Consider the following 13,537-nt stretch of genomic DNA (forward strand, 5'->3'; position numbering starts at 1 on the left):
GTGAATTGGTTGCAGCAGGAAGGAAATGGGAGTCAATAATGTGCTAATCTTACAAAATGCTGAGGAATTTATTCTATATTGAACCCTAAAAAAAGAAGTGTCAACGGAAACTTTTTCAGGTTCTGCATTCAGTCAACAACAATAAAAAAAAATCTCACCCTTATCCACAAGTAGAAGCAACTTCTCTGCAACAGGACCTACATGCAGAGTACATTAATATTCCAGAAAAACATGCACTAAAAAAACCAAACCAAAGCCCAATCCTTTATGCCTTAATAAAGACATAAATAACAATTTATTAGTATCCTTATATCTTGCTGTTTTCTGTTTAGCCTTATTAACTTTGGTTTCTCTTGAGCTTATCTTATTGTGCCCCAGCTTGACATTTTTATGGTGTCTATCCCTTCCTCCAAGGCCATGTTTTCTTAACTGTTTGTAGGGGTTTAACTAACATCCTCTGTTTTTCAAATTCTTTCTTATTTTTCACTATAGATATTTACTCTCCCACCCCCCCTTTTTTTTAAAAAAAGTAAATAATTCTCATATCCAGAGGAACCTTTTAAAAAGAGAAAATATAAAGACATACGTGAAAAAGGGAATGGCCTGGACCAGCCTGAGGTCTGGTTCTCTCTCACGCACTAGCAAAGCCTGTCTTTTCTTACGTAGCTCCAGTGCTTCATCTATGATTCTTCCTGTTTCAGCTGCACTCACATTTACATTATGGATAGACATGTCACTAAGAAATAACAAGAAATGAAGACAAGTTAAAGTTTTGTTGTTTGGGTTTTTTGTTCTTTAGGTTTTTTTGGGAGATTCATTTGAAATCTTCCTATAATGTAACAGAAGTAAACAGTGTTAAAACAGGCATTCAAATAACATTATTTTACAAATTTTATAGCATATACATAGAAGTGTTCACCATCTGAAATCTTTGTTCTGCCTTAAAAATTAAAAGGGAGATTGTCCTATTCTGCTTTCCAAACACTGAGAAATTAAAGGAAAGGAGGTTTTATCTTCTTTATGTGACCAGAAGTTTTTGGTTCAGAATGAAATTGTATGGCTGAGAAATTCTTGTCATTTCATAAGTGCTATTTCGAGGAATTCATGTAATCAGAAAATTTGTAGTTGGGAATTGTGTAGTCTTAGTCTAGGAATGAATTTTTGAAAGTGAAAAATTAGCCACTTCTTCAGAGATCTCACAATCTAGAAACAAAAAACAAGAATCAAAAAGCCTTGGCTTAATTCAGCATGTAACTCATTTTAAGAGCCAGATCTAAGGCAGCTTAATAAATCAGGGTCTCTGTAATTAAATAGGACTTTCTGCTAAGAATTTACTGCTATACATAGAATCCTAGAGCCTTAAAATTTAAGTTATCCCTTTTATATCTTCTAAGTGCTCTGTATTTTTGCATTTTAGATGTTAGAGTACAGTAGTCTAAAATGTTAAACATGGTTTTGACTGATTTATTGCATAACTGAAGGATGCATGTTCCACTTCCATTTACCACATACACCTTACAAAGGGTACTGATGCTATAGCACATGAAGCTATTATGATACTCAGTGAGACCGAACTATAATTAAACTAAGAACTTAACTTCTTCCTTGAATTCTGCTGACCATCACAGCAACATATTACAGTACCAGAAGCAGCTCTGATGCTGAATGATCAGTTAACTTAAGACAGAACCTGTAAATTTTACAGGTCTCTACTTCCTTTTCCCACTTTCCTCCTACCCACTCAATACTATAAAATCCACCCAGAACGAAACAGTATACTTTGTAGAGCTACATGACAACAAACTTTTAATGAAAGTTTTACATACTGCAATAAAAACTGTAATAATAAAAGAATAAAATCTCATACATAATATTGCGAAATATTTTCAGAGTTGTAGTAGTCTGAAAGTTTAATAAACTAAGAATTTCTGCATCTCAGGTACTAATGAAACATACAGTCTTTCTGACTATTCATTTGTGAATAAAATAAGTCAGACTTTAAAAACCTACTGATAAGAGAAAACTGTGTCAAGCCACAAATTTGTAACTGCTTAGAAAAGCAGTAATGTGGGACAGTTGGGTGGGGGTTTGGGGGTTTTTTTGGTTGTTTTTGCTTTTTTTAATCATAAACCAAAATGAATGCTGCAGATATCAGCTGCAAATAAGTAAAATAAAACAAAGGAAGATGATGACAACAGCTCTAGGTATGAAAATAAGTGAGAAGCACAAATGGCTTTTTTGCCTCTTTCTACCTCCCTCCAAAAGTAATTACTGAAGAACATTCTGTCATTAGCACCAACACTTAACGTCAATTACTTATTTAGAAGGCAGGTCAGCAAGATATTGTTATAGCTTAAAGCATTGCATCTCACTAGCTTTTCTGAACTACCCCAAACCTGAAATTACACTCCAAATGGAGTGTACACTATAACATGACATTCACCATTTGAGGAACATCCGTAAGGAATCTTTCCGGAGGCAAGGCTGCTCCTCAAAGATCTTCTCCTTCAGAACCAATCCTTTGCTATATAGACAGTCTTTTTCCAGAGCTTTACAGATGAAGTACAAACATGCTGACAGAGAAATAGAAATTGAATGGTCAGCGGGTGCTCTGGTTCATTCAAAAGCTCCCGTTTCTGGGCCATGAAGCCCACTGAATTCCACTAAATATGATATTTAGATACATATGACACCACTGAACTCCAACTAAATATGACATTCAGATAAATTAGACCAATAGCTTCGTAAATGTCAAATAATTACGTCTACAGTTAAAATAACCTATTATGTCTTCCCAAGTATTATATCCAGAAAAATACAAAGTTTGCAGAACATCTTTTATTTACTTTCAAGACTCCAATCCTGCACAAAAGAAATTAGAATCATAACCATTTAACATTTTCACGTTATCAACTGTCTTAACTGCAGATTCCATTAGTGTAACAAGCAATGTATCCCACGTTTTTGCTCACGTGGGCAGTTATGTGAAGAGAATTAGGACCATTCCAGTAGGACAAACCTAAGTAATCAGACTCAACATTTCTGCCAACTTGTACCTTCTCTCCTAATCTTCCTCTGAATCACTTCATCCACTAGATATTACTCAAATAAAAAAATCTTAGGGTCAGTTGTATTAACTGCTGTAACTACAATTAATCATATTAGGCTATGAACTAGACTGTCATTTTATACCCAAATCCTGGAACTATGTAGCTGGAAATGACTAGAAAGATGAAATCAACACACATCAAAAAGCAAGAGAACAGTCTACAGGGAAACTTCTTGCAGAGGCTCTGATCTAAGAGACCACAGGTACTTTCAGGGTAACCAGAATTGATAAAAAACAGCATACTTCATCATAAAATAAAAAAAAAAATCACTATCATGAAGTAAAAGTCTCTATCATACCCTAATGTACTGCTTACACAAGGTACGCTTTCCCCTGTACAATTGTGTTGTTACAATGTTTTATTGATATGTAAAATTACACATTATCTTGAGAATTTTTTTTAGAGCAGTGTACTTACTTGTGTAGTCACTCAGTGTATACAAGATTGTGATAAGGTTATCTAAACAAGGCCAGTGATCAGGATTACACCTGAGACCTTCTTCAAAAGCATGACGAGCCAAAGGTAGGCGGATTAGTTTTATTGCCACACGACCGATTTTATACCATAGGTTGACATCAGTAGAGTCTAGCATTACAGCCTAGAAAGCATGACAAACATTATTCACATTTCAGACATGCACATCCACTTGTCTACAGGGATTAGCACTGCTTTAGTTTTCAGCAGGGTTGTGACTGATTTGGGGACTGAATGGTGGACCAGTTATATCACATATAACCTCAGAAAGTATACAGAATTCAGACATGCATTCAAATCACGTACACTGAAAAGTGTACATACGTATTTCGGCAAGTTTTTGCCAAGATGGAGGAGCCAATGTTTTCTTTCAGCTGTACTGTACCTCCAAATAAAATTCTATGGCTGTCTCTAAGTCATCCCGTTGTGCTGCCAGTTGGGCTAGGTTTTTATAGGTGGAATATTTTAACATCAGGCCTGGGTGTTTCAGCCCCTCTTTCTCATCACCAGAAAGAACTGCCTAGAAATGATAAAATAAATGCAACACAGGCATTAGAAATTAGATAGGTAAAAAGAACAGCAAATAATTTGCCAGTTGATAACACTGACTTTTCTAATTAGCCAATGAGAAATAAAGTATTAAATACAATAAAAATAGTTTCTTTCTCTAAAGGTCACTGACCTCTCGCAGAAGACGAATCTCAAGCAGCTCATGATAAGCTTTAGCAGACTCTTCGAATCGGTCATGTTTCTGAAGGTCCAAAGCTTTGTGGTACAAAGCAAAAGCTTCTGCTTCCTGTGGTTTAAAGAATTAGAACTTATTTTGTCGGGCAAATTTTTAAAATACACTTATTACAATATACTTGTATTTGTTAGGAATATCAGTGGTTTCACACTTGTAATACTTTCTGCTATATAACAGTCCACATCCAGGCTGTATTGCAGAACATTAGCTTTACTGACCTAACATAACTCATGTACCTTTTACCTTGCTCAAGGAGGGTTCAAGAAATAAGATACTAACACAACTTTCATAAAACCAAAAAATTATGGTTGAACAATCCCTGCAACAAGGTAGGACAAAATTCTCATCAAGACAGAACTTCATTAAGAAAATTGTGGGTTCACTTACTTGAGCTTCCTTTGTCTGTGTCTTATGACTTTTGAAGGTACCTTCATAGTCATCCTCAATTGTGGAGCTCGCATTCAGTGCTGCAATTCGAATCTAGAATGACAGTCAAGATGCAACAAGAAATGTTACATCTACATGTATCCCAGTTTCCATGCAAACTTAATTTTTCTCATTTTTTTTAACTTTACTTTTTAAGTGGACAATACTAAGATCTCTCTACATACAAGAACTGTAACTAATTTAGTCATCACTAATTGCAAGTAATAAAATATCAAAACAATTTGCCCCCCAAAATCAGTGGAAAAAACAAAATTTCAAGTGTCTTGCAAGCAACAGCTTCCCTAGAACAGGTGTGTGCATTACAGATTTTTTTTCCAAATTCTTAAATTTACCAGTAACTACAATCACTCCAACACCAATGTTCTCGTTCTGTCAATTGATTCTTAGCCATGAGGTAAGAGGAAATTTTCAATTTTATTTCTACCAAAACATCTCAATAAGCCCTTACCATTTTCACAGCTATTCACACTGTCGTTCTCCAGGATTAGGAAAAAGGGCCTAACACAAACAGGTCTGGAAAGCAAACAGGATTAGAATATTTATTTTGTCCATAAAGAACACATTCAGAAGTAAAAGACAGGCTGGGAATATTTTAATCAATAACCAGTTAGCTGTTCTATGTCACCACCACCCCATGCCAAGAGATAAACTGCCCTGCTACATAGGAACAGTTACATTAAAGTGAATTTTAACTAGAGAGAGAGAATAAAATACAAAGTTAAAAACATCCAGGGTGACTTTCAAGATTCTAGTCCTGACAGTAAGAGGGGAGTGGAAATATTGGCAATGTAATTACAGCTATAAGGTTAGTCAATTACTGCATAATATTTAATGAACATACATTATATTAACATTACAACATGAATTTTAATGACTAAAAGCCAAAACAAAAAAAGCTTCTTGAATACTCTGACATTTCATAAGCATGAATCATTATAGCTTATGAGTTTATCTTCAGTTACTTTTAAAAAAATTTATGGAAGTTTTCCTGCACCTTTTATCTATAGCACAAACCAGAATGCTGTCTTATGTCTACAGACCACAGCACTTGGAAATATTTACAGAACAGGAAAGAAAAAAAAAAAAAAAAAAAAAAAGGAAGCTTTTCTGTGTCAGATTGACTTTGCAGCAGGCCACAGTGGCTGGTCAACCCGTTGCTGCACCTAGAAATTCCTGATTAAAAGTGCTTTCATTACTGCTGTCCCTGTTAGAACAAAACCAGTGTTTGTAACACAGGTTACAAACATGGAATGTTGACCAACCTCTACAGACCACCTCTAACGCAAACACAAGTTACAGATACTGCATATGTATTTCTACATTCTGAAGGAAGGATACTAATATTTCCAATCTTTTTTCCACTGATAAAAAGCTGAAAGGGGAAAACACATATTTATGATCTGTAAGTCATTTTCTCTCATAACTAAACCCATAACATATCCCATTAACTGCTTGAAACATGTTAGTAAAGGCAAAAAAAAAAAACGTGAAAAGAGTTGTGTGCTGCTTCTTTAGAAAAGCTTCACCGCCACATGATAAAACCTTCCTATCAACTCAAACAAAAAGATGACACATGCAAGACAGGATAAAACCAGACTTTAATAATGGAGACCACATTAATAGAACAGTAAGTCCAGAATTAACCACAGCAGGAAGCAGTGGGAGTTTTGAACTATAAGCTGAATTAACTCATACATCATCATGATTAGTTCTGCATGTAGAGAAAATAATGCTTTGACTGGAATTTCATTCATTCAGCAATGATGTTTTGCTTGCCCAGGCACTACTTACTTTCCTCACTTGCAGCTAAATCAGACTGACAACTGCACAGCAATAAAGCATTTTTCTCTTCAAGTCACTGAATAAACATTAATAAAACCTCAAATCTCTTTCAAGACAAGGATTCATCATCTACTTTGCATATGGAGAAAATATATGCACAGAGATTAACGATTATCTCTTTTAGAAACGCTGAATGCCCCAGGTTCTGACAGAAAGTGCAGATGCTTATGACATCCAAGTAAGACCCTGTGACCCCAAATCAATTAGAGACTTAAATGAGTGTCTTCAAGTTCACCCACATATATGCCTATATTCAGAAATATGCTCAAGTATTTTGCTGAATCCACAAAATCTTGCTTAAAGCAGCAGAGGAAGTCAACAGGAGAGAGACTACAGTCAAGAGTTTACTTCCGCGGTTAGACTGCCAGTGAAACCACTACTACAAAAAAGGTGAGGAAACAATTTCAGTTTTACTTTTTATTTATACATAAAGTTGGTAACAAGTATTTAGCACCTCTCCTTTCTGATGTTCACAAGTTGAGAGACAGCACAACCAACCAGAACAGTGTAATCCTTTTGAAAAATGAGGACATGAATATTGCTCCGCGCAGCTTTTACACTGGTGTGTCAGGCGGGGGCGGGGGGCGTCTCCATTTTTTTTTTTTTAAACCAGGCACCGTACACGGTTGCAAACTTAACTGTGGACTGAGTTACAACACTGTCATAATGGCTAGGAATTAAGTGTGCCACTACAAGCACTTTCAGAGGAACACAGCTATGTAGCTACATCAATTAGGTGGGAAGAATTAGCCTAATATAAGGTACTACAAACCGGTTTGATTTTTTGCAGTTACAAGAGTGTCTCACTGTAAATCTGTGGCTATGACAGGAGAGAACATCCTCAAAAGGCAACAATACCTCATTAAAGCCTCCTGCCTTCATAATTTTGTATCCTTTTACCTCAGTAAAAGCTTGTGGGATTCTCAACGTCCAAAAAGGAAACAGGGAGTGACTCGGGCTGCCCTGGCTTTTGTTGTTGCTACACTTGGGGTCCATACACTGCAAATACATACTTGTTTAAAAAAAACTCTTGAGTTTTGTTTTGCTTTTAACGTTGTAAAGACCACCTCCGCCGCATTTTAGCAAAAGCCGTTTTCACCGAAACCCGGTCCCTTTCCGCGAAGGGGAGCGGGGACGCCCCTCACGCCGCTCGCCGGGCTCCAACGCTCGGAGAGCGGCACAAGGGGCCGGGAGGAGGCGGGGGCGGGCGGGAACCCACGTTCGCCGCTGACCGGGGCTCCGTGGACAGGAGCCGGCGCGGACCCGCCGCGTCGGGCCGGGCTCTCCCAGCCCTCACCGGCGGGCTGCGCAGGGGCAGGGCCAAAGCCCCGGCAGCCCCTCAGGCCCCTCCACGGGGCCGGGGCGGACGGGACACTCACCTCGCAGGGCCGCCCCCGAGATGCCGGTGCTGCTCCCGGCCGGCGGGGCGCGGCCGCCGCGGGGCCCCCGGCGCGGCTCCCTCAGGCGAGCGGCGGCTCCCCGGAGACACGGCCTCAACCGGCGGTCTCCACGGCAACCTCCTCCAAGGCCCGGGAGACCCGCGCGCCAATAAAGGGGTTACCGATTGGCCAAGCTGACGTTCCTCAGACAGCCAATGGGAACGCTGAGGACAAGGAGGCGGGCAAAGGCGGGCGGGGCAGCCAGGGCTGACAGGGCCCAGGCTGCCTCTTGTGCCCGGAAGCTGAAAAAAATTCCGGATGCCCTTTCCAATGGGGTTGGGAATCATCCCAAAGCCAGTGGTTTTCCCTAAAACTCGCCGTGAAGCGAACTGGGGGTGGGAACGGGCTTTACGCCCCTGGAAGGTGGTTCTGTGCGGTGGCAGCAGGACGATGCGAGGCAGGGACCCATGCCAAGCAACTGCAACAGCTCCTTGTGGAAATCATTTTATTTAAATGTAATGTGATCGTACTGCAGCAAGTCTTAAAGGAAAGATGTGCCACCTGAAGCCTGCCGCAAGCCCTCCTGGTGCCCGCAGCGCGTGGGGACGTCCTCTGAGGTGACCCAGGTTGACAAAGGCACATGCGGGCCTTGCCTGTCAGTGGGATATAGCCACATGTGTAAAGCCACCTCTTGTTACAAGTCACATCACGCTGACATGGTTAAGCTTCTGCTCAAACGTTTCACTGAATCAGCATTTAGTGCCCTAGGAGTCTTCATCGGGAATGTTTGGAGTCCGGGGCCCCATTTGTGTGGGAAAATAATACCCATCTTTCCATCATGACACACCAACAACAGGGTTGCCATGAACAGCAGCATCGCACTGTTATGCTTGGAGAATGACTTCCAAAGCCATCGTGATTCTGTAATATTTTTGTCAGTAGTGCCCTTCAGCACGCTCAGGGCCCCACTGCCGGTCTCTTGTGTAAGTAAGTGGAAAGATTGTCAACAGTTCAAAGGTCTGAACCTGGGTAATGGTTACAGAGTGTTCAAAATTGGGTCGTTACCTTTGAGTTTACAAATAATGCCTATACAGAGTTCTCAAACAACAGAGGCCATTCCTGGGAGCAGAAATACTAGTTAACCTTAGGAGGTTAAGCCTGGAAAGTTACAGAATCAGTGCAACAGTTAAAAGATCTACCACAGCTGGGAGATATTAAATCCAGATGTCAAGCAGGCTCCATCCCATGGAAGAAAGACAATTTGCATGTGGCATTCACAGGAAAGGGATTTCATAACATTGTTGCTGAGGGTAGTATATCTGATTTTCTCCAGCTACAAAACGACAGCAACAGTGGTTTGAGAAAATGTTTCCTGCTTCTGTTCGTTTCTGTGTGGGTGCTGCAGGGTAGGTTCAGGGACCTGCATAACCCCTTTGCAGGGTATCCTTCTTGAGCCCTAAGATATTGTACGAATCTAACATCAGCTCAGTGGGTAAAAGATAGGCCATCTCTTCAGATCAACATGAATATAAAAAGTATATTCAGCACGGGCAGCTTATGAAGAAAAACAGCCAGCTGCAAGCTCGTAGGGCTTTCCAAACCTCATTCTGTGCTCAGTCCCTAGCACCAAAAAAGTACCATTTGGCTCAGACCAAAGGACAAACAATTCATCCTTTGATTAGTATTTTAACTGCTCTAATAAAAGAAAGCTCTTAATCCATGCGCCATAAAATTGTCAAGATGGTTCTTGACTTGGCACTTTCACTGTGATTTTATATTATTCTAGGATGTTTTGTCAGGTAATGCCAGAATGCACAGACAACATGGAAATGGGTGGGACAGTCACACTGAGGACCCATTTTATTGACATCTTTGCACAGCGTACTCCTTTCCAAGCTTTGCCTCTCCTTCCCCAACTCTTCCTGCTCAGCTCTGCAATGCTGGAAAAGTCACTCCCAGGCAAGAGCCCATATGGGGAGCAGATGGGGGTGAGGGGAAGGCATGGAGCCTGAAGGTACCTAGCAGTGGCAAATATGGCCCAAAGAGGGAGAGCTGGGGCACAGGACAGAGCAGGGTTTCTCTAAACAAAACAAAGGCTTTGGCAAGAGTCTGTGAGTAGAAGGACTTCGAGGAAATAAGCCATCTGCAGATCAGAATTAAAGCAATATTATTTTCTGCATTTCAGAGTATTCACCTCAACCTGGCCCAGCCCTTCGCAAAGCCAGGGCTCTCTACCCTCTTTCCTGCAACAGACTACTCCTGACTTACACGCATGTCTCAGACTCAGTTCACCTACCTGTTTGCTACCTGAGTTTCAAAAACTTTTTGTTGAAGAGACCTCCTGAGAAAGCAGAGACCTGCACAGCCATGATACCCATCTCCAAAAACACAAAGACCTTCAAAACCCCAATGCTGTAAGCCAATAAACTGACACTTATCAAAAGAGGTTTTGATACATTTTATTAACGAGATAAGGTGTAGCCCCCGTAGCCTGATACACAAATTTGTATTTGGTATTATATTCCTGACAGATTTCGCAGACATAGAAGATATTTATGCTGCATAGGGAACAACCAACTTCAAATGGTAATTAGAAGGAATATTTTCAACAACCTGGAGACCGCAAACCATAAACAAATAAAACTAATGAGAATGACAAAGGAGCGCAGAAGCACCCTTCAGCCTTGTATTCCCATGTTCCTCTGAGCTCCCTGCCTGCAACCTGACCAAGTCACAAAGTGGAAAGAAAACTGATAAACGTTTTCATTACCAATGGAAGGCAGAGAGAACATTATACGTAAAAAGTACCATGCTTTTGTTTTAGTAAAATGTCGTGTGTATTTCAGTTATAAAGTGAGGGAGCATATGGGTCTTAAAAGCCCAAAACACTTCCCTGGAGGGACAATAAGCTGAAAACACCAGCCACAGAACACAGTGAGATGCTGTGTTGTCCCAAAACTGCCTGTAACAGTGGGGCAAGGAAAAGTATTTTGAACAGAAGTGTGAGTAACAGGAATTAAAGTTGGCAGTAGCAGAACCTTCAAAATATTTTCCTGTGGGTACAGTGCAAGTTTTCAGAAATTACTCCCTCCACTACATGCTGCCATCAGCACATGAACATTCAGCTATGAAAACCTTGTGGACAAATAACATTTTGTAGGAGCAGCCACCAGGGTGGCAATGGTACAGCACAAAGCATAAGATATGACATAAGCCTTAAACAAATAATGATGTAAATGCATAAACTTCCCTCTCAATAATCACCTCTTTCCAGAAGAGCCTTTTGAGGAGCCTAAAAAAGAGTAGAATTTGACTTCCAGGTCTTCCTCCCCACCCTGGGACCCTTCTGCTACCACAGAGAAACAAAAAAGGATCTTTCTGCCTTGCAAAGTATGAGAAAATCTGGATACACCTCAGAACCTCTCCGCTCCTCAATAAAGCCAAACGTGTTCTGGAATTAAACTTTTTGCTGCTACAAGACAGCTTTGTCTAGGCCTGTGTATGGCCATCACCAGGTTGCAACGGCTTAGCCATAGGCAGTGAGAGAGCCTTTGGGCTACAAAGCAGGCTTGAAACAAAGACCTTGAACTATTTTAGTAAAATCAGTATAGCTGACTGCCCTGCTCTTCAGCTCCAAGTGCACAGGATGCAAAGACAAAAGTGATTCATACTTCAAAAGTGAAGGTGCAAAGGTACACAGATTTGATCATAAGAGGAAACAAGCAGATAGTTGGAGCTGGTCATCTCTGGGGTTGTCTTTACCATTGCTTCATTCCAACCAGCCGCTCAGGGAATCACAGAAACGTCATGACTGTTCTGTTCTTGCCGATCTGCCAGGGCTCCAGCGGGTAAAAGCGGATGACAATCCTTTTTGGGTATAAGAGCAAAAATGCAGTGAACAGGAAACATTATTTCATGATTAAATATTATCCCTTCCCAGTTTGCAGCGAGCAAGAAAATCTGAACTAAGCTCTTGCTGTCTCACACTTCATGGTGTTAATTTAACAGAAGCAAAAATAGGTTGTGTGCAAGGAGGGCACAAACAGGTGCCAGACTTCATCCACACAAACTGAAAAGCAGGCTGAATTTCAACACTGTTTATATGAGATACTCATCCATTTTGGAAGAACCCAAGCAGCTCATGATCTTGTTGGGTATTTACCTTGACAGCACCCAAGAGGCAGGGAAATGCTATTCTCTCCTCGGGGTGACATGGAAGAGGGGTAGAGTGGGACACAGCTTACCTCCAGGAACAGCCTTGTCCCAGGATTTGACATGATGGCCCCACTGCAAAGCTCCACCAGTTCCCACGAGGTTTTGCACCATTACACCAACTGCAACTACTCATCCTCAGCGTTTCCCAGACTGTTCAATGAGTGCAAGCCAGCCTATGGGTTTATCCGGACCCACACCGCGTGTCTGGGATTCAGCATCCAAGGGCATTAAGAATAGCCTTGGACCTGCATGGGAACCTACTCATCATCCTGACTCCCAAGCCTGCACCCCTGGGTGCTGTTCCATGTATTCCCGGAACTCAGCGCCCCGTGGGGCCGCCAGCAGAGCCCCCCCGCCCCGCGCCCGGGCCGGGCCGCACTCACCGCTCGGGGCCCAGGCCCAGCTGTGCCGTCAGCACGTCGAAGAAGCGGGCGCTGTGCCGCTGGTTCTGCTCCGCCGAGCCCACCACGCCGATGGAGGAGACCAGCAGCTGGGCGCAGGGCTCGCCCGAGCCCGCCACCACCATGGGCAGCCCGCTCCGCACCGTCACGTTCACCCGCTGCCGGCACAGGCCCCGTCAGCCGCCGCCCCGGCCCCGCCGCCCCGGCCCCGCCGCCCCGGCCCCGCCGCCCCGGCCCCGCCGCCCCGGCCCCGCCGCCCCGGCCCCGCCGCCCCGGCCCCGCCGCCCCGGCCCCGCCGCCCCGGCCCCGCCGCCCCGGCCCCGCCGCCCCGGCCCCGCCGCCCCGGCCCCGCCGCCCCGGCCCCGCCGCCCCGGCGCTCACCTCGGCCGGCTTGCCCAAGATGTCGGCGGCGGCGGCGCACAGCTCCTGGGCCAGCCCCAGCGGCAGTCGCCCGGCCGGCAGGTTGGTGTCCAGCTCCAGGAACGGCATGGTGCGGCGGCCCCGCACCGCACCGCGGCTCCGCTCCGCCCCGGCCTGGCCCCGCCCCGCTCCCGCGGCTCCGCCCCGCCCCGCCCTGGCCCGGCCCCGCCTCCGCGGCCGGCAACGGGGCCCTTGCCCCGGCCCCGTGACTCCGGGGCCGCCCGCAGCGACACGGGGGTCGCGCCCCCCTCGCCCTGGGCCAGCCCCTCGCAGGGCTCCGGGTTTTCACTGGTTTGCCCCGGTTGCATCAGCTGGCTTGCGGGCCTTTTGCTTTTTGCATGGGCATTGCTGGAGTATGTGTTAGAGGCTGTGGGAGCAAACAAAACCCTGCCTGATGGGTGGGCAAGATGCGTTTTGCGAGGTCCTTCCCACTAGTGGAAATGACCAGATGTCTCTGGTCACCGCGACGGACACCTCCGCGCAGGGAGGGTTAAGGATGGAAAA

General features: G+C 43.6%; 2 protein-coding genes across 7 annotated transcripts in view; both read right to left on the reverse strand.

Annotated features, from left to right (window-relative positions):
- Window positions 1–8,166, reverse strand: part of CABIN1 (calcineurin binding protein 1) — a 118,046-nt gene extending 109,880 nt beyond the window's left edge. For 5 of the 6 annotated variants that reach the window (XM_056329455.1, XM_056329426.1, XM_056329435.1 and 2 more), the window contains exons 1-8: window positions 7,998–8,166; window positions 5,225–5,289; window positions 4,717–4,809; window positions 4,267–4,380; window positions 3,970–4,104; window positions 3,528–3,708; window positions 2,444–2,573; window positions 587–736 (exon numbers count right to left, since the gene is read on the reverse strand). In XM_056329455.1, the coding sequence (XP_056185430.1) occupies window positions 587–736; window positions 2,444–2,573; window positions 3,528–3,708; window positions 3,970–4,104; window positions 4,267–4,380; window positions 4,717–4,809; window positions 5,225–5,227 (806 nt within the window). In that variant the 5' untranslated portion in view covers window positions 5,228–5,289; window positions 7,998–8,166. Of the gene's footprint in view, window positions 1–586; window positions 737–2,443; window positions 2,574–3,527; window positions 3,709–3,969; window positions 4,105–4,266; window positions 4,381–4,716; window positions 4,810–5,224; window positions 5,290–7,518; window positions 7,618–7,997 lie in introns of all 6 variants that reach the window. The other variant, XM_056329418.1, reaches the window with a different exon arrangement.
- Window positions 8,167–10,440: 2,274 nt separating this feature from the next.
- On the reverse strand, window positions 10,441–13,179 carry DDT (D-dopachrome tautomerase). Its single transcript, XM_056328860.1, has 3 exons — window positions 12,995–13,179; window positions 12,596–12,771; window positions 10,441–11,864 (listed from the first exon to the last, which is right to left on the reverse strand). The coding sequence occupies exons 1-3, from the start codon at window positions 13,100–13,102 to the stop codon at window positions 11,792–11,794; spliced, it is 357 nt and encodes a 118-aa protein (XP_056184835.1). The 5' UTR covers window positions 13,103–13,179; the 3' UTR covers window positions 10,441–11,791.
- Window positions 13,180–13,537: the final 358 nt, after the last annotated feature.

The sequence above is a fragment of the Falco biarmicus genome, chromosome 1 (genome assembly GCF_023638135.1).
Source record: "Falco biarmicus isolate bFalBia1 chromosome 1, bFalBia1.pri, whole genome shotgun sequence".
NCBI lineage: Eukaryota > Metazoa > Chordata > Aves > Falconiformes > Falconidae > Falco > Falco biarmicus.